The sequence below is a fragment of the Falco peregrinus genome, chromosome 1 (assembly GCF_023634155.1).
Source record: "Falco peregrinus isolate bFalPer1 chromosome 1, bFalPer1.pri, whole genome shotgun sequence".
NCBI classification, from domain to species: Eukaryota; Metazoa; Chordata; class Aves; order Falconiformes; family Falconidae; genus Falco; species Falco peregrinus.
The window spans coordinates 36,188,116-36,211,896 of NC_073721.1; the positions used below are offsets into that span (position 1 = coordinate 36,188,116).

At 37.0% G+C, this 23,781-nt stretch overlaps 1 protein-coding gene across 2 annotated transcripts in view; it reads left to right on the forward strand.

Moving 5' to 3' along the window:
• Window positions 1-23,781, forward strand: part of ATRNL1 (attractin like 1) — a 524,489-nt gene that overhangs the window by 386,106 nt on the left and 114,602 nt on the right. Inside the window, exon 27 of one of the 2 annotated variants that reach the window (XM_055791872.1) lies at window positions 7,471-7,578. The exons of the other annotated variant lie outside the window; for it this stretch is intronic. Within the exon in view, the coding sequence (XP_055647847.1) occupies window positions 7,471-7,578 (108 nt within the window). The remainder of the gene's footprint in view (window positions 1-7,470; window positions 7,579-23,781) is intronic. 2 annotated transcript variants of the gene reach the window in all.

The window sequence follows — 23,781 nt, forward strand, 5'->3', positions numbered from 1 at the left end:
TAAAGGGAAACTTTAAATTTATAAAGAACTCCTGTAAAGAAGTTTTCGTGGCTTTTTTTTTTTTTTTTCTTAGGCAGGGAATGCTCTCCTCTGTAGACATGACAAGAAGCAATTGGCTCTAAATGTCAGCATGAAGATTTAATTTAGATTTTAGAAAAGACCTTTCCAGCATGGGGATCATCAGGCACTCTGGACTTCTGGGGTGACTGTGGAACCTCCATCACTGGGGCCTTTTTAAGAAACTTACACATCTGCTAGAAGGATCATAATCACTCTGCAACATGCCTTTGTGTAGGACCGATGCACAAGGGGGGGGGACAAAGGTATCTCATGAGGTACCACTTTTACCCGGTTTCTTTTATTAGACCATATTTACTATCTTTAAAGCAATCTGAATTGCTATAGGAGCAGCCTAAAACTTTATTTCAGAGCTGGGAATTATCAGTTTGACATCTGTTGTCAAAGGTAAGTAATTAAAGTCGTTTTTAACAATTGTGATAATAATGGTTAATATTCATGATGCCTCATTTCAAAAGCAGTAGCTTAATAATATCAATAGGATGCACTGAGATTTTGTTAAGGTAAGGTAGTTTCATACTGTGTGTATTCCATTTATAAAGTTGGCACTTACGTTTAAAATACTACGCTATCAGTATTAGCAATTCGTTAGAACACATTTTGAAAAGCATTATTTATGTGACCATCACTGTAAATGCAAGAGTTACAAGGAACAGTTTGCATAATATGATACTTGAATCTCTCTTTTATATTCTGAAATACTTAATTTTAACACATATTTTAGTATATTCATTTATAAATATCTGTCCTTGGGCAAACACCATAGAATGCCTTATGTAGAAATATTTTAACATATATAGTTAGTGGGTCGGGCTCTCTTGTTCTCTGTACATAGAATTAGTTTACAGAACAAGCATTTTTAGAAATTTTCTGTAAATTGAAAATGGCTCTGCTCGCTAACAGCCAAATAATCAACAATTTGCTGAAAGGATTTTTTAAACCCACTTGATTAGGAAGAAGAGTGCAATTCTGCATTTAGCAAGGCCTACAGAAAGACTGAAGTACCTCAAGAGGAAATATCTATGGTTACAGAGCAGTGTAAATGTGCAACTTAGATTCATAGTGATATAAAGGAAAGAGATAATAGGATTCGATCTTGTTTAGGCGTTCTTAAATTCGAAAGCAGTGAATTGAAATTTGAGCTTATTATTGATTCTTAGCACCAAAAAATCTTCCTATGCTAAATTAATCTCCAGGGAAAAATTCTGAAGGATTGATCACAACTTTATTGTAACATGAAGCTCCATATATTACTGTCAAACAAGCCTAAACCATATGCCATTTCCATTGTAATAAGCAGCTTTTCATACTCTGAGTGTTTTAGAGATGGGAATTCTCTTCCAGAATCAAAAAGGTCCAGAACCTGAAGTCACAGTAGATTCACATCTCGCTCTTTGCTTGCTAATGTGTAATACATTAAATGTCTGTTCCTTGGATCTAGCAACAAAATGACCTTTTCAGGGCTCATCTTTTTTTCTCATTTTTGATTTGTTCAAGTAAAATTGCAGACGACTGGTATTTGGTTTCCAAAAGGGATACATAAAAACTTGACCTTTTGGAACTGTTATTTTTTGGGATGTGTACACTGTATTTTAAGTATGTCTTAGCTGTTGTTTGCTGGACTGTGTCTAGTTTAAATAACCCTTCATTTTATTCAGTGTAAAGCTAGGACAAGAAGTATAACTCCTCTCATTTTTTCCCATGACAGACCTTGCACACGACTAAGAGCACTTTTTCTTCAGGCAATTTTAGAGAAAGTGGCATGAAATAGGTCCTGATACCTTAGGAAGTTTCTGTAAAGTCTGTTTTGCAGTGCACATAGCATGTTATACTATGTCCATCATTGTAATATCTCATTGTCTACCTGAATACACTCTTGCATCAGGGCAGTTTCCACTTAACAGAGTGGGAAATGAGGCACAGGGAAAGCAAATGACCAGGATTATTTAGGAAGTTCATGATGGAGAGAATAAATGAATCCTGATTGTCAGACTACTGTCATAAGTATGGTTATTTCTGCTGCTTGGTTTCCTAAGCCAGCTTTTGTCCACCTCTTACAGTCACTATATCTCCTGCAATCATGGAGTGGTGAGCGTATTTCACCTACAAATCAACAGAACAGTTTAATGACTATGATATGCATTTCCAGTGAAATCAGCTGATTTGGAAATTAGCCAAGTCAAATAGGTTATTCAACATGTAAATGAAAAACAGCTTTCCTTTCCAGCTATGTAAATAGCTAATTTAATTTAAAGAGATTTGTAACACCAAGAGTTACAACAAGAAACGTTACAGACAAGGCAATCTTTGTCTCGTGCAAACTAAAGCTAATAATTAGAGCTTCATTGAACTATCACTATGTATAATTCAGTTTGACAATGAGAATTTAAGATTTTTTTTAAGGGAATTAAATTGTGTTTCTAACTGAAGTGCCTGTGGTCCACTCAGATCTGTGTAGTCATTTAAACCCATTTAAGTTCCTTCTGTTGATTAGATATGGCAATAAGAAACCTCAAGAATATGCAATAAATGACTGAATTGCTCTGCTTATAGAGACTCTGTTTTTGCAGGGCTGGCCATTTGCATACATTTTAATTCTTTTAACCCTTGGAGTCTGACAGTTGCAGTGTGATCAGAAATTAGGCAATGCAACTCTCCATGAGGTTTTGACATTTTTCACCGTTGCAAACACTTTTCCTATAAAACTCAGATTTCATGTGTGGCATTGTTAATTGTTTTGTTGTAGCCTTTTGGTGTTATTCACATCAGCAGTTGACAGCACAGAAGAGAGAAAAAGGAGGAGACTGAGTTGTAATTTTAGACAAGTCAGAGCTGGGTGATGAATAAACAGAATAGGAATTTCAGATTAGACGTTTGGAAAATCTTTGTCACTAGGAGGTAGTGCAGCACTGGACTGGAGAGCACTTGCCAGAGAGATTAAAGAATTAGCATTCTTCATGGTTTTGAACACTCACCTTGACAAGTTCATGAATGTCCTGGTACAGTGTTGATAGTGATGTGATCTATGAAAAAATAACCAAAAAAAATTAAACAAACCCCAAACAAACACCCACCCATCCCCCTCCCCCCCAAAAAAAAGAAAAAAAAAGAAAAAAAGAAAAAAAGAAAAAAAAAAGGAATCTAAGATGTGAAAGAAGAAAACCCAGACAGTTGTTGCTGTTGTTAAAATAATAGGTACCCTTTCAACTACCATATCCTTCCCTATTTCTGAAATAGTGTACTACGACTGCCTGGCTCTAACAGCCAAAATGAAAACATTTTTGGTCTGGCAATCAGAAGTCTTCCCAACATTTTTACAAGTGTTTGCCACCCCTTATCCCTACTCAAGCTGTCAAGCTGCCCATGAAGTTGGACGTGCATGCTTTATGGCACACTCTAACACGTACCTTGTTTGCCAGTGGGCTAAGCTAGCCCATAAAAGTACCAAGCAGCAGCAGAAAGATCTTTGAAAGAATATTTTTTTCATCCTATTATGGCAGTAAAATGTTCTCATCCTTTTCAATGATCCTAATCTATCAGTCCCTCAAGAATGTCTGTTAGTGTATAGCAAAGAGGAAGTACACCTGTCCTAGTTCCTAACATGGCATGTATGTTATTGGGTTTTCTTCAATTATGGCTTTTCTAGGACAGTTATGCTGAAAGGTGAAGAGAAGAGCATAGAGAAAGTTTAAAACACTATCCTATTCCACATGAGAGACCAAGTTATTAAAAAAGAAAAAAAAAAAAAAAAGAGAAGAAAAAAGAAAAGAAGTCTTCTAAGCAGGAAAAAGAAGTAAAATGGTAACATTTCCTAAAATAGAAAAGATTTGAAACATGTCAGCCTTGAATTGCTGAAATATTGTATTCTGTTAATATTAAATCATTGTAATATGTACTTTGCATTGAGTGCTTTATTGTACATGATTACAATATGGGTGTTAAAATATTTTGAAATTAAGGCTAAATATTATCAACCAAATGAAAAACTAGTGAAACATTTCTACTTATATAAGAACTTTGCAACAAACACATTTTCTTATAGAAGTTTATACAAGATGCCATAAAACATTTTAATTCACTCCAAACTGCACTGATCAGAGGAGAAGTATCCCCCATGAGAATTTTTTTGATCAATGTAAAATTTAATTGTATACCCAGGCAAATACTTTCCTGTGATATAATTTTAGGTGGGGAAGCAGATCCTCATTCAAAGGTACTCATTTAACTAGCATGCCAAAACAAAATTAACATCATCTTGGCCAAGATGTGTCCATGTCCATGAAGAATCAGGTGAAATGTGTATTTCCATGACAAGGGACTAATTATGTCAAAATGTTTTTTTTAAGAAATGTTTTCAAATTCTATAGGTTTTGAGTGAGAAATTGAACTAATTTATAGTATCTTACCATCTTACAGTTTTTCACTGATAGCAATTATAATTCTATACAAGAAAAACTCTTTAATATAAGGGTATAAATTAATACTTAGAATTTCCTGCAAAACAATAGAGATACCTAAACAATTAATCTTGCCAATACCCTTGTACTTAATGAGATTTAAAATTATGGTAAACCTTGAAATCGGTTCGTCTGCTCAGTCAGATAAACGTTCATTTAATTTCTCAGTCTTATGCTGAGAAAGTAATGATTTGAATTTCCCGTAGTTTTTGGTGAATATTTAGGCATGTGCTTAATTCTAAATATAAAATAAATGTGTGATAAAATATTCAGATATTACATGTTGATAATATCAATCTATTATTTGTCTCCAATATCCCTGATTACTGAAGTATGTATTTATTTTTTTGTTCGTATGATTTGTAAAAGCCTTTTTTTTTTAATATGAGTACATAACTAATTCCAGTGTAGTTCCACTTACCGCTATCCCATGTTTATTCTGCTTCAGCTATGATGAAATATCAGTGTTTTTTTAAATCTCTTTTACTGCTAAGAAAAATGTAAGGAAGAGTTTCTTCCCTCTTCTCATAATGTCCATGTTCGGAGATTTTCCCTGTTTCTTGGCCTATGGCTGAATTGTGGGAATTTCCCCCCACCCATAGGGGCTACATGAAAACGGTGTGAGTGAAGCCCAGGGTGACACACCTGGATGCCACCTGCCCTGCCATAATCTGACTCACAAGAGTTTCTGTAACTGAAACTTTGCCTTTGTCCAAGTCTTGATACACGGGCGGTTGCAGATGGTAGGAGTTAGAGATCTTTTCCAGCCACAAAACTGATTTTGAACACCATATCTTCCTGTATTTCTCCTCATTGCATCTCATTTTTCCTGTTCTGCCCCTTACAGGGAGCTTTAAAGTGCTGAGCAGAAAGAAGCAGTATTTTGAATAGAGCACTTCTCTTTGATGTGCAAGTGCTTAGATGCCAAACTCAGCAGCGCTTCATGGGCAGCCGGACATTTTAGAGTTTCCATTCTTCTTTCCAGAGCTAATTAAGAATCTTTGTAGCAGTCTTCTCAAATGAGAGAGTATCAAAATTGCAGTGACAAACTTGTGTCACTGAATGAGAAGGTTTCACCCAACGGATAAACAAGAGCAGAGGTGAAGAAAACTGCTGGCTTTAAAAAACAGAGAGCATATCAAATATACATTCCTTTATAGTCTGTGTTAAGTAAATCTTTTAAATAATTGTTTGTGCATTTGGAGCGTTGTTCTGTTCATTTAAATACTTTCCCCAAGCAATTCTGTTTGTTTAAAACAATGTTGGGTTTCCCATTAAAGAGTAAGTAAGAATTTGCCAATAGCTACAATACTGTAATGAGTTCCATATGGCAGGACCACTGTAATAACATTGTTTTCTTTAATTTTTGTTATTTTAGGAAGAAAAAAAGAGCTAGATACGGTAATTTTAGCATGTAGTGACTCAGTATTTTGTACTTTAAATTTTTGTAGCCTTGTCAAGTTGTTGGTAAGGCTGGGGCGTCACAGTGCTTTCTGGCTGTAAAAATCAGCACTGATGTAACTCAGTATACAGAGACGACCAGTTTCATTTTTAAATGAAGAGTTAAACCCATAATTTTTAACCATTTAGATATTCATGCTAGGCTTTTATTTATTCTGAATATAAATCATCCAGTTTCACCCACAGACGTCTCTTGGCATGATACACTGGAAGCCCGTTTGCGCAGGTGCTTACTGGCAAATGCACTGCACGCTGATAACAAGGCGGCCTTAGGAATGTACCGAGTATGCGTTAGGAGACTACCGTGCTCTTCTGCTTGTAATGTTATGAGCTCTTCTTTAGATTTCTACAGACAATCTTAAAATGGAAGTCAAGATGAAATGCATGAGAAGTATTGCAAAATTTGTAACAGACTTTTAAATCAAGTGTTTATTAGCAAGCTGCCAGCAAATATTTGCTTGCATACCTTTTATTATTTCAAAGGCTTTTACAAACAGTACATCACAATGCTAGTGTCATTTACATTCAAATACCTTTTTCTAACATTTTAAGCATTCCAGAGGTAAAATAAGGAGAAAAATGCTAAGAAAATGAAACTCAGATCTTTTCTAATAAAACATTTTCACAAGCATTTTGTCTCTTCAAGATGCTGTGACATCCTGCTCAGTTGAAGGAGCATACAACTTTAATTGCACAACTCATTCACTTTAAATATTTAATAATGCTTTTATTAGTTGCACTGAACCAGTGAAGTAAGATCTGTAATATCTAGTGCTGGTCATCTTTTTTATTCACCGTGGTTTAATAAGCATCATAATTACAGATTGAGGAAGAAATATGAGTTAGCTTTGTGGTTTTGCTTGGAACTTGTGAGCACACTGGTATGATTGGAAGGGATTATACAAGCTCTGTGAGCATAGCTGATGGTATTCAAATACACTGATGCAGGCTTCCCAATCCTGAGACATCATTCTCCATATATGAGTAACTGCAGTAAACATCCTGCATAAAATTATGAGTCCTGACACTATTAACTCCATCTGGCTTAGTAGTGAAGTATGAAAATTGGAAGGCCAAGTGGACTTGTTCTTGGCAAGTGTTCTAATGTATGCATTATCAGTGGAATTAAACCTCAACTATTTTTACCAACCGTTTCCCATATTTGCTTGCAACTTGCACAAATAGCAAAGTTATTTAGAGCGAACAGTCAGTTAGGGAAGCTTTCATTTGGCGATTTCATCAAGAGTTCAAACTGCAAGACCATTTGTAGACAACATAAGCGATCCAGGCTCAGTTCTCGAGTAAATATAGATGATGATAATTTAATATAACTTTCTCCCTTTAATATTTCAAGTATGGCTATTTATTTGCATGCTATTTGCATTCTTATGTTTTAATGGGAGGTATAGTAGGGCAGACTAATATCTGGTGCATTTTTTAATGTTTTGTTAAAACATCATTTTTTCCTCATCAGCAACTTATGCGGGAGCGACAGCAGATGGCCAGCCGCCCCTTTGCTTCTGTCGATGTAGCACTGGAAGTAGGAGCTGAGCAAACAGACTTTCTACGAGGGCCATTAGAGGTAGGAACAGTGGTGCTGACAAGGGACCATTGTGATTTGCATATTTATATTGCTAGTCTCATCTGCATCTGCTTCTGAAACCAAGCAGCGTCTGATTACCTGGAGTTGACAAGCCTCAGCTATGTATGCGGTGCCGTTTTCAAGGCTCAGAGTTTTAATAGCGTGACATGAGCTGTAACAAAAGCCACTGGAGAATCTATTAGCCTGTGCTGGAGTGACAGTCAGCTCACCTGGCAGTCCTTTCATGATGGATGTGAGCTGAAGGAATGCGAGACACAGGCATGAAGGGGAGGGAGCAAACCTGCTCAGTCCTTCAAGTACACAGTGCCCCCTAGTTAACATCTATCTTAATTAACAGCAATTACAACAAATAAATAAATAATAAAAGCAGCCGTGAGTTGAATTTCAGTGTTGTGTTTTATATGTACAGTTTTAAAGAACACTGAATATACTGCATATTTTTGTTTGTAGCTAATGGCTGCATTACTGCATTTTTTATTGTAATTACAGTACCTTGGAAAAGAAATAGTAATATGCAAGGCAATGTGATATTGGGATAGTGTAATAACGCATGAAATGGCTTCTGGAAGTTTCACCTGAAAATAGAGGGAGAATTACAATATGTGGATAATAATGAATATCTAATCTGGGTTGGGCTTTTGGTAGATTGTAATCCTCTATTCCTTTACTTTTATTTACAATATTGTGTTTACAGTTATTACTTTATCTTATTTATGGTGGGACCTGGGAATGAGGTGTGATAGCTCTGAAATCTTTCGAGATTGTACTTTTCTTTTCATTGCTGCCAATTTCTCTCAAATTCAAAGCTTCTCTTACTTTTCTCAATAGCCTCTTTCAATGGAAGATTAAATACACTCTATCAAATCTCTAAGGTTCATGGAGAAGTGAGCAATGTGAAAAACAGATTCATAGCAGAAAGAAAAAGAATCAGCTCTTGAGTACTTATCGAATTGAGGCGCTCAGTCCTGCTACTGTACGGGAAGCCATCACAATTGTTCTTGCTGGCATAATTTAAATACTTGGAATAGATAGTGAATAAAAATGCCGAATCTCTTTGAAGAAGCTTTGTTGTTTTCTGACCAAATACTAGAACACTTACTTCACCAATATCACCACATTTCTGTCTCCTTTTTTCTTGGAACAGAAGACCTCTTCAGCCCCTCAGGCTGAGGATAAACTACACTGTAGTTAAAAGTTTTGGGGTTTTTTTAATGTGATTTCCTTGGTTTTGCACTGGTGTCTAGGACCATTCTCTCTGTCATCTTTTCAGAGGGAGGCAATGAGTGGGAGCTGAGGCAGCCAAACTCTAATTCTGAACATACTGATTATTTAATTAAACTTTAGAGTAGAAGTAAACATCACAAGTTAATTGCCACATTTTCTTTTCTGATATCTTTAATTTAGCACTAAAATAGGTAGATGCTAAAATATTTTAATTATATTTTACGGGTTTTTATTAGCTTTTTCTACCTAGCATGGCATTTTCTAATAATTGTTTAGTATTCAGTATCCATAGTGGGTTTTTTCCTAATTAATACATAGTTACATACAGAATGAAGTCCATTCAAAATTTCCTTGGAATTACAGTATACTGATCTATATCAAAACAAAGCATTGCACTGAGGTTGAAATGAATGTGATTCAGGGTGCTGATTTTCCTTTGATGTATATTCTGTAAGAAGGAGCTATATTAAGCTTCTATTCCCAGTCTATCCTCAGTTTGCAAGAGGACGCTAAAAGTCCTTGTTGCCATTCTGTTCTTCGTTCTCAGCTTTCTCTCATACGAAGGGAATTTGGATCACACGTGCATTTCCAGGATGCAATGCTTAAACAATAGGATAGTGTGAAGGCTATGATGTAATTTTGTTGTATTAGAATCAATAAGCAATTTCAATAATTCTGTGTTATCTGATGCCCATTGGAATCTTTTAAAGTTTTGGTAAAAGTGAGGAATATACAGTAGTTCTCTTCCGAATGTTCCACTGGCATTGTGAAGATCTTGCAGTGATATACCAGGGTTTCCAGTTTTAATGGTTGTTCATTGCATTCCCTCACCTCATACTTTTATTGCCATTGTATGTTACTTATTGATACTTTGGACATTGTTGGACTTTTATTGACATTGTAATAACTTCCACACTTCCAATGACGTATTAATCCATGAGTCCTTCGGGCACAGTATAACGTCATTGAGCTGTTCCAGACATTACGGCAAGTCTCCTGTTCAGCTGCATGGTAAGGCTGCTCTTCAATGTCACCTGGCTTACACGATGGTGGTTTTGTACAGCTGGGGTTCTGTATTAATACTGATGGTTTGGTACATGTCAGTATACACATGAATATCTACGTGGTAATTCCACTATGCCATTTGATTAGCTTTTATTTTATTATTTGCATTTATTTGTAAATATCCAGAGCAACTGTTGCACAGTAGAGTTTTAGTTTGCAATTGTAAGGCACTTTTTCCCCAGTGTTTGGAAAGCATAGCTCAAAAAAATAATGCGTGTGGATGCTGTACTTAAAATGGTTGCCTAGTATAGGTACTTATAGTACAACTGATAATATTTGGGTGTATTTTCAGTTAGCAACAATTTGCAGCAGATTAAAATAAACCCCTGAAAAAATTACAAAATCTGAATTACAGAGCTGAATCTCTGTTATTTTGGCCTCTCTCTGCTTTGGAGTCTTTACCAGCCGGTCTATCTTTCTTAATGTTTTGCCAACAAAATGACAGTATCTTGATATGAACTCCTTCGGAAAACTTTAATCTGCATCATAGTCCTCCTGTTTCCTGTCATCTGAGTGGGTTTTCAGGCATTGGCAATAGCCTTTGCTCTTCCCAATTTAAACCATATTATTCATCAATCTTTACCTCCTCAGGCTGCTTTTCTGTGTAACTGAATCACAACAAGTCTCATCTTGTCATCCATTCTGTCATTTTAGCCTTGTATCAACTCTTAAATATCTTATTGTCAGTTTAAACTTAGTACAGAAGACATCAAATTTAGCTTTTCCCTTGCCCTCCTTCCCTCTTGGTATCACATCAACCGCTATCTTGCTAATGATATTGATGGCATGGTAGTATCCAATTCTAAATCTATGAAGCAATACCTGCTCTTGCTGTGGCATGGTACTCACAATACTAATCTTGTGCACAATTATCTTATTTGACACATGCCAACCCTAACCTTTATCTGCTTCCATTACGATCGCCATTTCCCTACTCGAAAGTGATGAAATCTGCATGAACTCTCACAAGGGAATCATAGAATATGTTGGGCTGGAAAAGACCTTTAGGGTCAAGTACAACTGTTAACCCAGGACTGCCAAGTCCATCACTGAACCATGCCTCTAAGCACCACATCTACAGTTTTTTTGAACACTTCCAAGGGTGGTGATTCCACCACCTCCCTGGACAGCCTGTTCCAATGCTTGGCCACCCTTTCAGAGAAGGAATTCTCCCTAATAGCCAAACTAAACCTCCCCTGGTGCAACTTGAGCCTATTTTCTCTTGTGTTATCATTTGCTACTTGGGAGATCTACCCCACCTGTCTACAACCTCATTTCAGGTAGTTGTAGAGAGCGATAAGGTCCTCTCTGAGGCTCCTTTTCTCCAGACTAAACAACCCCAGTTCCTCAGCTGCCCTTCATAAGACTTGTTCTCTAGACCCTTCACCAGGGAAGGTGAGGCTGGAGGCAGGCCACCCCTCGCTCTTCATCCTTGCTCTTGGGAAGAACAAGAGCAGCCTAAAGTTACTCCAGTAGAGGAGGGGAAAAGAAATCTGGAGGTCATTGAACCTCTGGATCCCAAGAGGGAATCAGTCAAGGGGGGTTACAGTGAAGTGGCCAGTGTCCCAGGGACAGCTAAAGCAGAGAAAGAATTCCCAAAGTCCCCTTTTCAGCAGTTTCACATAGCACAGCCTGTTAAGGATCAGAGTAAGAAAACACCAGAAGCACCTTGTCCAGAGAGTTTGAGAATATTGTGATGTTTTGTGATACAACCACCAGAATCATAAAAAATTAAAGTAGCATCACAGATCAATAGATACAACACTTCTTGACACTCAATGCCCTCGGTGTTAAAACATTTTTTATTCCTTTAATTTGTCTTTTCTAGACATCTAAGCTATTTCCAGACCTGGTTGCTTTTTGTTGCTCAGTATTCCCAAAAGCTAAATCATTTAGGCTATCTTCATATTCCAAGCCTTCTTTAGGCAACTTCTTTTTTTCCCAAAAATATAAATCACTTTTGAAGAGTCACTTCCACTGTGCTGCTGACAGTCATTTTAGTTAATCTGCATGCTTGAAAAGTAGTAAAAATGTTTTTCTGTCCTGCTTTGCCTAACTTGAGTATTCTCTGGTTCATTCAGAGGCCATGATTTTACTTTATTTTGGAAACAGGCACACATACTTTCTTTAGGCCTGTGAGATAAGGTCAGCACTACTGTAAACTGGTGTATGGCCATGCTAAGTCTCTGCACACCAGCATCTACCATGCTACATCTTCTGGAGTGAAGACACACGTGTTATTGCGTGCATAAGGATCAAGTGCAGATCTGCTTTTATGATCATCCATTTGATATGTTTACAGTATTACTTGGATGCTTTTTCTTTTTTTTTTTTTTTTTGTCCAAAGAGATGTTCTTTAATAATTATTTCTGCAGAAAAGTAAATCTTTCAATCATTTTCCCATCAAGTCACTGCATTTCCTGTAAAATTATCACACGTGCTAGATTGTTCTCTACTTCTGACAAGGTAAGATGATCTCAAGGATTTTGAATTTCAAGTAAAATCTAGCTTTGTTTCTCTAGTGAGCAGTAAGTAATATTTACGGTACATTAAGTGAGTTTTGAATTTCAGGCACCTCTGGTAAGTGTGATGCAAAGACTGGCTATTATTTCTCATTTATTTGGGTAAGAATTGGAAGGTATGCATCTACACCAGTAGCTAGCATTATACTGGGAATGGCCATTGGAAATCAGAGTGACTTATTAAAACGCATTAAAATGCTGTACCAGAGGTCTGTGGGCTTTAAGTAGTTGACGTTTATACTAATAAGCTGTGTTGCTGGTTTCTCCTGCCAATAAGATGTCAGGACTTTTTATCTTGCTTTACAAATAAATCTAGTTAAGTTGGGTTCATTTTCTTGTTTATGTTGAATAATTCAGTAAGTGATTTTTCAAACTGCAACCTAAGCACACTTCGTTATTTTATTTTAAAAAAATTAAAATAGTTGTATGCTTCATCGGCATTACACCTGCATTGTTTTGATGACATAATGTCTAATATCAAGGAACAGACTCTTCCCAACTATTCGTTATGGGTCATCACATTGCTCCTTGATATTCTTAGTTCCTAATTTTAGTCTCAGTATCAGAGGATAACTTCACTCCCCTTGTAAGAAAGTGAGAATTTATTTAAGAAAATGATGAAATTGTCCCTAGAATGGTCATCTCATTTCCAGTGACCATAAAGACAATACATATTTGGCAACAGGAGCTATCAAAGACCATTATACTTCTACTTCTTGCTTAAAAGTCATGCTATATAATTTACAAAGTTGCAATTGTTGCTTGTGCAAGCTTATTGGGGAGCTGAACACTGGGAACTTCAAACAAGATATTAGTATATTACATTAAATATTTATTATGAATTTTGTTTCAAATATGATCAAATCTGATCATTCTTTATTGTTACACTGGGATCACTAGACATTATCCCACACTATCTTGTGGGTAAACCATTTTCCTGGATGGGGGAGGATAGTTTCACTGGCTAATCCATGTTTCTCTCCTTGTCGTGCTCAGTGCTGAGGGAGGTGTAATGCCAAGTGTAGGATACAACCTGTGAGCCAGCTCACCCGTGACCACACAGAACAAGTTACAGTTTTTTACGAATGATTCCAGTGGCTGCAAAAACTTTAGCTGAACTCAAGGGAGCAGAAACATAGAGACACCTACCATATTTGTTCTTTTCAGTGTCAGTCAGAAACAAAGGTTGCATTGGTTTTTTGTAACCTGCCCTTAGAAGGATTTGGATGTGCATGTGATGAATTGGTGGGTTTAGAACTCTCATCCCTGAGTTTAACTGTAATTTTCCTAACTAATATTTTTCTTTCCTAGCAAAGTTTTGTTTGGTCATTTTTTTTTTTTTTGGGGGGGGTTACCTCATGCTGATTCCAAGTTTGGATTATCCATATTGTCTATATGTTATGTCTGTAAGCCAAGCTCTGCTTGGCATTGGAAAGAGCTTCGCTAAATGCTGTGGCTGCTCTGTGGCACTGTGGCTCAAGGAGGACCAGAGGAAAGAGAATCTAGATGAGAACAATGTGAGCAATCAGAGACTTAGAAAATATAGCTACAAGGAAAAGTCAAGGAAATTGGAATAAACTATTGAAAGGAGTCAAAAGAATAACCTTGAAATATGCAAAAGGTTAGCAGCAATCAGGAGGGTAAGGATCTTTTCTTTGCATGCACTGTCGGCAGCAAAGGTGTAATGGACTTAAATTGTGGTAGAAGAGGTTTAGGCTGGATATCAGGAAAAACTTCTCATAATAATCCTGAATCACTGGAAGCAATTGCCTGGGGAGGTGATGGAATTTCTTTTATTGGAAGCTTTTTAGAACAGGTTAGACAAAAATTTCTCAGGTGCCATGTACCCATAGGTGCATTACCTTCTCTCCTTTCAGCTCTGTCTTTGTTATTATTCGCCTTGCTGCCTAGCTTTTTCTTCTGTGTACTCTCTGAAAATTTTCCATTTCTGTTGTTTGAGCACCTTTAATTACCTACATTACACTATTATTTTTCTGTTACTGAATATTTCTGACCCAATGGTTTTGCTGTTATCTTCATTGATTTATGTCCTCAGTTTTCTTGCAAGATCAGAAACTGTTAAGTCATCTCTGACCCCCAGTCTCTCCATGACTGTACATCTGCCTAACGTGATCTCCAGTCCGCTCTGTAATAGCTTTAGTATTCTCTCTTAAATCTGTATTCATGATGTAATTTTTTTTTTTCATAATGAGTGTGTTACCTTTTATACAGTCTTTCAAAATCCACGCATCCCACAATACTAGCTGTCAGAGAAACATAGTCAGGGGATATACCTGACACTGAAGAGAAGAATCTACATTAGATCACATTTTCTGTTTTTCTGTATTTCTCAAAGATCTTGCTAAATTTGCCATCCAGTGCCTCAAGAACTCTGTTTTCTTCTGCTACGCTTTGACCTTGATGGCTCACTGCATTCTTTGCCCAATCCCTCAAACCTGTTAACCTGGAAAACTTTCTCCTAAATTATTGACTCACTTTATTTTAAATTCTGCCTTCAAATATATATATATTCAAATATATATATATATATATATATATATATTGTTCTTTGTAAATGATTGATTCGCCTTGGCTATCCTTTTGTGATACAATGGGTGAGGGATGTTTTATCATATGCAAAATTTACTTTTGGTAGTTCTGCCATTAAAGTGTTTACCTGAAAATATTTGGTTTGCAATAACTCCTAATAACTCCTTCCTCATATAATGAACTGTTTTTCACAAAATAGGAATTTTAGATTTCACACTATTTAATTCATCATTCAGTGGTCATATACAGCAGTGTAGCTCTGCCCAATTAAATATGTTTACATTTGCATAATATTTTTGTTGCTTCTTTTAAATTTATGTCTAGCAATGTGTGAATGTTCTGAGCCTGTGATTCAGAACAAATACCTAATCTAGTTGCTCATGCATACTGGTCACAGCTATGATTTTTGATGTGTGTTTGTATACTAACTCTATTAAATGTAAAGTGTATAAATGTTTGATTCCTTGCACAGAATGCAGTTAAGAATATTTCAAGATTGCCAAGTATTAGTTTTCTCCTTCAGCATATGATAAATCTAAAAATAGTCTGAGAGATGCTGCCTGAAATAGACCACATCATTTTTTCATAAAGATAAAATGTTTTGTGTGTGTATTTATTACTAAAGTATGTACTAACACACCAAAACTTGTTGATGTTATAACAGAGTCCTTTACTTAAGGTTTTAAAAAGTTGTAGGTTGGTTCTGGAACATACACAGTCTCTACATTTACAGAAAACACATTTTTAATCTCCATATTCTCTTGTTTTCTTGTTTATTTAGATTGAGTCAATTTACCCTCATGGGCAAACAGACATTGCAAGAACACCTTAAATGTGAGATATAAGAGATTTGTCTACATGCAGGCTGATGTCTCAATATTTCATACTAATAAGAGAGTAAAGCCCCTGCTTATTAGCTTATAATCTGTAGGATCTGTGAATTCACATTTAGTTTTGAAAACCTGATTTTGTTCAGGTTTTTTTTGATAAAAATGTATCTTTCCACTTCACAAAATTTATTTGGCACATGTACTGCATAATCAGATGAGTGTAGAAATCGTTTGGATAGAAATATATGATTTGTGTTGAACAAAATTGCCAACAAATTTCATGCTCAATTGTTACAATTAGCAGGAATTTTGGTTGACTAGCTAAATGTAGGTGTTTCAGCAGTATTGGCATGCTGTGAATAGAAATTGTTAAATTATTGTGTTACACATAGTTACAAATTGAAAGTATCAAAATACATATCTGGTTGTTTTCAAGCAGAAGTGTTTAGATGTGTCTGTAAATGTTACGAATAATGACACTGTACATGTCCCATGTTCATTAAAATTAATAAATTCCATTTTCCCAACATTTTATTTCACAAAGTAGATAGGTTAAAAGTTAAATTAATGTAAACCAAAATACATATGCATGGATCTCTAAGATTGTCTTTGAACAAGGCTTGCTTGTGGGAATCTTGCCTTGAGTAGCAAATCCATGACCATGAGATTTTTTCCAGAATTGTTTAAACTGAACATACAAATGCATGGAAGTAATTATGCTATCAGGATAACTAAAAAGCACATACATTGAAATTTTTCTCTGTTTGATTGACTGGGCCTTTCTGTACATCAGATTTGCACATGCCATTTGCTGACAGGCTGCTCTTCCCAGTTAGATATATTTTCTTAGTATTTCTTTCGGGTTTAGATTAAAAGTTATTTCTCATCTTTACAGTAGGGCATTTCTCTCTTTAAAAGGGAAGGAGAAGAAGAATTAGATACAGAAACTATAGTCTTTCATCAATTTCCCACATTTCCAGGTGGAACTGGCTACTGTATAGTGTTGTTTGCTATTTGGCAACTTGTAGTCCTCAGCTTTGCTTCAGAGGTTTGCCTGCCTGCCGTTTCATCGCTCTGTACTTGAGCGTCAGTTCTTCCTGCGAACAACAATACATATTGAAACTGCAGCTGACAGGAGAAAAAAAGTGCAGTGCCTTTGCTTTTCTTCACAGAGCTTGACAACCTGCATGTATTGTTAGGTAATCTAATAGGTTATGCCAGTTTTCACTGAAGTTTTATTGTTCTATAATGTCTATCAAACTAAATTTGAGTCTGAAGTGAATAAGGATTCATTGCATAGAAGGCAATGCACCTGCCTTGGACAGCAAATGCCTAAATCTCACCTACGCTTCAAAGCACCATCCAATTTGCTTACTTTCCAAGACTATTAAACCCAGAAAAAAAAATAAAAAAAGAGTAACTATCCTACTTGGTCTACAAACTCAGCTTTCTTAGAGTGATTAGCTAAGCTTTGCCTTAGTCCACAGAAAAGACTGAAATGATAAGCCTGTTTAGGACTACAACTAAACTGATTTTTAAGACGGTGACCTTTTGCACAGTAAAATACTGAGAACAGCATTTGACCATCAAGTAAGAAAGCACTGAGCCTTAGAGGGATTATGTCCACGTAGCTCCAGGCATCCCATGGGAGCACACTCTTATTTTTTCAGGTACAAGAGTGGATTAATCAGATTGCAAAAGGAGAACAGATTAGAGGGAATTTGACTGCTCAGATGACATGGGCTGTCCTCTGGAAGGGAGCAGCTGCAGAATGTTGTTCCCTGTGGGCAGGATCCAGAGCTTCAGAGCATACTACTTCCATCTCAGTGTCTCACTTTAGCTCTGCATGCTGTGCTTTGGGCATCGTGGATCTTGAATTTCTAGTTGCATGGTGGCCTAATTTCAAGAGAAATGATGGAGCATGAGACCCCTGGACTGAATAGCGCCTGAAGCTCAGCTTTCTCCTTACCTGGATCACTGTTCTGATGTCTGCTTTGCAAACATGGGTCCCGTTCTCATTAGGTGCCCACCATCAGAGCTGGGGGAATTTTGTATAAGCATGTTGCATAGCATTTCTTCTCATTCCCTCTGTTCTCAGTGGAATCATATAATCATACAATGGTTTGGCTTGAAAGGAACTGTTAAAGGTCATTTAACCCACACCCTCTGCAATGAGCAGGGACACCTTCGATTAAATCAGGTTGCTCAGAGCCCTGTCCAATCTGACCTTGAATGTTTCCAAGGATGGGGCATCTACCACCCCTCTGTACAACCTGTGCCAGTGTTTCACCACCCTCATCATACAAGTTTCTTCCTTGTATCTAGTCTGAATCTACCTTCCTTTAGTTTAAAATCATTACCTCTCATCCTATCATTACATGCTCTATTAGAAAGTCTGTTCCGTTTGTTATAAGCCCCCTTTAATTATTGAAAGGTCACAATACCATCTCCCTAGAGCCTTCTCTTTTCCAGGCTAAACAACCCCAGTGCTCTCAGCTTGTCCTCACAGGAAAGCTTTTCCATCCCTCTGATTTTAGTGGTCCTCCTCTGGACCCATGTCAACAGGTCCATGTCTGTCTTGTACTGAGGAAAAGGGCTTCTATTTTTGCCCCTGCATATTGTGAGAGGCAGTTTCCATTTTGCACTGATTGTTTAGAACGGTATGGTAGTAATGACAGGCAGACGAGATCACTTCTTTGGTATAAGGAACTCAATATTTTAAAGAGGCTCTGAGGAGGTTGGGCATGTAAGTTATAGGGCATGGTTTCCATTCATTTTCTTTAGCAAAGCAGAGGCAGAAACATTGTGTAAGGTGTTGATTTCAGTCATAATCTCAACATTTTTTTTTAATTGCAGAAAACGATAATAATAGAATTTGAAAAGTGAGTGGGCTCAATCAGGTTTTGGGGCCCAATGGTCCTGAAGGAGCATTCTCCTTGTACAATTTATTTTGGAAATCAAAGATTACTGCAGGGAAGTAGAGGCTGCAGTAAAGTAGAAGTTACAAAGGCAGTTAGATTGCAATGAAATTGGGGAGATCAGTGATTTTGTATCAGGGCCATCTCTACAAGAAGAACTCCTTTTCAAAAGTAAGCAGTATTTGTGATATGTGATCACTTCCACTTACAAATACAGTGTACTTTGCAAATCTATTAGAGCTTCCCATAACAAAGACTGTAAAACATTATTGTTCATTAGTGTGAAGCAGTAAAGTTTTTAACAGATATGTATGAAGTAAAGTTTTCCTTTTTTTCATCTTTGGTATATATTTATGTTACTTGAATTTTGTTTAAAGTAGGCTTTTGCCTTTCCAAGTGCTATTCTTTATTCTATATCCTTGGCAAGATGACCTTTTCCTTATCTTTATTATGCAGCTTTCAGTAAGAAACTGGGAAGTTTAGAGACACTTGCTGTCAGCTTCTTGTCTCAACTCTTTAGGCCTTTAAAAAGATGTGTAAATATTGAACCAGCTGGAGTTATAAATAAAGGTATTCTGTTCTACAAACAACTTAATAGTTATTAAAGGAAAAGCCACTGGGCTTTTGGAAAAGTAGACAAGCTATTTTACATTGAGAAATTTTTTTGATTTATAGGAATCAAAAGGAATCAAATGTACCCTTCTGAACACACTCAAGTATCAGTTTATGTGCAGAAAAGAAAAAACATTATCCAGTGACCCACAAACATCATTTGTGTTTTGCAACACGGAAGTTTAAGACACCCTTTAAGATTGCCACTAAATATACCAAGAGGTGCTGACATGACTTTGGCAATGAGATCCAGTGAGGTCATTTTCCTCTGGGCATATGAATGCTGTAAAGTGCATATTTCATTGTTTTTTCATGAATAATATTTAAAAATCATATTAAAAACCCAAAATATATTACAATTTTGTTATAAATAGAGCCAGCATAACATCATAAATAGAATATTAATTAAGAAATTCTCCAAAAACTACTGTTGTGTACTCCTATGTACCTTCAGGGCTTAAACATGAATGTTATTTGAATTACATTCTCCTATCACTTTCTGAACTCTAGAAAGGTAGAGTTGCACCAGGTCCAAATCCAGAACAATGTATGTCTGCTAGAGCAGCATTAGAACTAGAGTAATTAAATAGTATGCTTTCTCTGATGGATTTACTGAGGACTAGTGGACTTGTGTGCATGGATAAATTCAGAGTAACTGCAGAAATACATTTTTTAAAAAAATGAAAAAAAAAATCTGTCTTATTTCCCAGAATAATTAAGTGAACATTTGATTTTCTTTTTCTCCAGAATAGTTACAGCACCAGTTTCTGTTCTAGTAAGAAACTTTCATGGGCAATAGCCATTGAAATGAGTGGAAAGTGCAGTGCAGTGATGTAGCAACAGTTTAACCAGTTTGCCACTATTTTCCCAAATATACTGCTGAAGAAATTTTAAATAAGCTTCACTAACTCAGATGTCTGTCTTATTAATGACTTTCTTTTACTTTTAATTATATGAAGATGTAACAGCTCAAGGTGAAAAGGAAGTAAGAGAACTGGAAGGGGCACACAATCAATACAGAACCCTGAGGGAAAGCAGTAATTAATGTGGGGCCATACAGGAAGATGCTTTGATGCTTTGGGAGCAACAATTATATATCCATAAAAATGCACAAAATCCACATCCATAAAATGGCACAAACTGCTTCTATATCTCCCCTGATGTGACCTCTTCACTGAGTAATATATTGATAAAATTTGCATGCAACCCTATCCATATTTCCCAAAGGCAAGACTTAGTGCTACAATTTGCATATGCACTGCATATAGCCATTGATATTCACAGCAGGAAATGGCATAAACCCAGTGCATTTGGTGTAGGAGTGTGTGATGTCATGCTAGGGTTTTTTTGATGTATATGTTTTGGCTCTCATTTATGTGAGAGAGGACAAAGTCAGAGAAATTTGTCTAGGATTTGGGGTAAATGATAAGGGAGTCTGTGAAAGTCTGCAGACCGAGTAATATTTCAGTAACATTATGGACCTAATCCTAAGGAACCTACGTCTCCTGTAATACTTGGAATTGGTTTTGTTCCAAAAAGTTCCATTGTGCAAGATGAGAAAAGAAAAAAAAAAAGAAAAAAAAAAAAAGGTTTGATCACAGACCTTTAGGCAGTGTTTTAGATGTGCTGTCTTAGCCACTGAGTATCTTGAGGATACGGTCTGAAAGCTTGAATTTATATTCTTTAGGAGACCAGCACAGAAAGCAAAGGGTAGGTCTCATGTTTTTACAGCAATCTCTGCAATAGCTTTTGCTGCTAAGGTATACTCTTACTCTGTTTCAGACAGTTTTTCAAAGAGCTTAAAATGTCCAGGTGTATCATAGAGCTGTAGTCGCCCTGAGAGGTGAAAATAGTACAATCAACTCATTATCTTCCAGAATGTGGGGCAGCAACTTTAAACCAACTGGGAAAGGCAGAAAGCATTATTCAGAAATGCTGCTTAATGAGAGCTGGGACTGAATGAGAAATTCAAAAGCTCTGCTATACAACGGGTTATATTGATCATTGTTTGGTACGTCTTCTGTGTAATTGCAGGGTCTTCTGAATGCTTTCCCCCGCTCACCCCTGCCTTGCCCATTTTTAACTCTAATCAGCTGCCTTCATCAGTATGCAGGTCTTCTCCAAGCACCATGCTGTTTCAGCATGATGATCGCTAAGATAGTAGCACGGTGAGCACTTCTGAGAGACAAATGCAGTCATTTGTTAGCTGACTATTTACAGCACTGGAGACCTTGTCTTCTCACCAGCTGTTTGGAGGCTTTGCGTTAATAGGAGCAATGCACTGATCCTTGTTAGGAGAGTTCATGTTAAGCTGAAATTCAATGTCTTTACTTACTGAATTTGAATTAGGCAGTAAATTTAATCTCTAGAAAACAGCATTCATCATTCACAATAGAATTATAGATAATTTTGGTTGGAAGGAACCTGTCGTAGTCATCTGTCAGTCAGAGACTGGGGCTGAGCCAAACCCCTGAGCAGAGTCAAGCCACTTTTGATCAGCGGTGGCCCCTTTGCTTAGGGTCCTTTCCGATGGTGATTTGAATACTTCAAAGGATGGTGATTTTGCAGACTCTTTGGCCCCTGTTCAAATGTTTGACTGCCCTCACTGTGAAAAGCCTTTTCCTAATATCTTGTCAGAATCTCCCTTCTTGCAACTTCTTTCTGCTACCCATCATCTTATCCCTCTGAGAAAAGCGTGGCATAGTCGAGTCAGCTATAAGATCCCAACTTCTCCTTTTAAGAGTAAAGAAACCCTGTACTTCCAGGCTTTCCTTCTAACTCCTAGGGCACCTATATCTCACTGTTTGGTTTACAAAAATACCATGGATGACTGTTTTGATAGTCTTGCTAAAGTCAAGGTTAACACCATCCACGGCTCTCTTCCACTGAGTTACACCGTCACCAAAAGTAACCAGGTTGATGAGGCAAACTGGTGGCTATTCCCAATCGAGTTCTTGTCCTCCATGTGCCTAGACAAGGCTTTTGCAGGTGTTTCCTTTATAGTTTTCCCAGGGATGGTGGGAAGCAGGTCGGGCTGGCCAGTCTGAATTTCCCCACATCTTCCTTCTCGCCCTTCTTAAAGATATGTGTAATGTTTGCCCTTTTACAGAGATTAGGAGCTTCCCCTGATCACCATGACCAGTTAAAAATGATAGCGTTTTCTCAGTTACATTGGCCAGTTCCCAGTATCCCATGTGGTCCTGTGGACCTGTCTACATCCAATTTGCTTAAGTGGTTCCCATCTCAGCTTCACTATGGCTACTATGTATACTCTCTATTAATCCAACCAGATGAAAAAGATTAGCAAAACCTAAAATCTATGTCGCTCAGGATTTCAGGTTGGGGTTTTTTTGTTTATTTGGTTGGGGTTTTTGTGCATAGGAAAAAAATGGATATGAAGCTCTTACATAACCTAGAGAAGTTTTGACAGTAATTTAATCAAAGAACTGCTGTAAAGGCACTTGCCTCAGTAGCAGCATGTAAGAGTGGTCAGCGTCTGCTTTTCTGCTGATATTTCTTGGTGAGACATACCAAGAAATTTTTAATTTTTTTTTCTCATGTCACCCCATAAATTCCAGAATTTTGTAGTTGCAATGTGTACTTTTGTATACTGTGCGCAATATTCTTTAAAGAATGTGTTTAAATATTGTCGTGCCTGTGCAGTTACAAGACACAGTTATGAGTTTGTTGCTCATGTATGGTGAGATGAGTCTAGGTTTTTGAGGTTTTTTGGTTTGTTTTTTTTTTTTAGAGGCTTTTTGGTAAACTAGGCACAGCTCACAGGGTAACAAACCAGAAAGAATTAATGAAGATCCCACTCACAGGCTTTTTTCACCTGTCCTCAGCTTTGCCCAATTAACCAATTAGAAAAAGCAGCTCTAAAATCCTAGATCCAAATAAATATCACATTTGCAGGGTTTTCTGGAAAGGTTGTAGAGCTGGGCTGAGACATGCTGCAGGAAGGACTTTGTGCAAGGAGCAATGGTTGGCTATGGAAAGCAGCCTGGAAACTTGGTAAGCTGTGGAAGGAAAAGTCTCTTTTCTTTCTTTTTTAATGCAGGGTGCTTTGGCTGGAGCTCAGTAAAGTTAAGGTGAGCTGTACTAAAGCTGTTTTCTATGCTGTACAAATTGGCAATGCTATTTTGGCTCTCCGAAGAGGAAACAAATGGAAAAATAGGTTTCAGGTGCCTATTGCTAAAAGTAAATGAGAAATATGGTTTTTCCTGTCTAGGCCTGATTTTGTTTGCTTGGGTTTTCTTTTTTCTTGGTACATGCCAATCATAGTTTTCTTATTTGTGTGTGCCAGCTACACTTTGAGACCCCACTGTTAAAATCATCTCTCTTTAGTTTATATCAGTACTTTTTTGCTAGTGTCCCCTCTGAAGCCTACCAGCTAGTCCAGGAAGATGTAATTTTTATCCCTAGTTTGTATTTTCTTTTTTTTCATCCTCAGGGAACAGG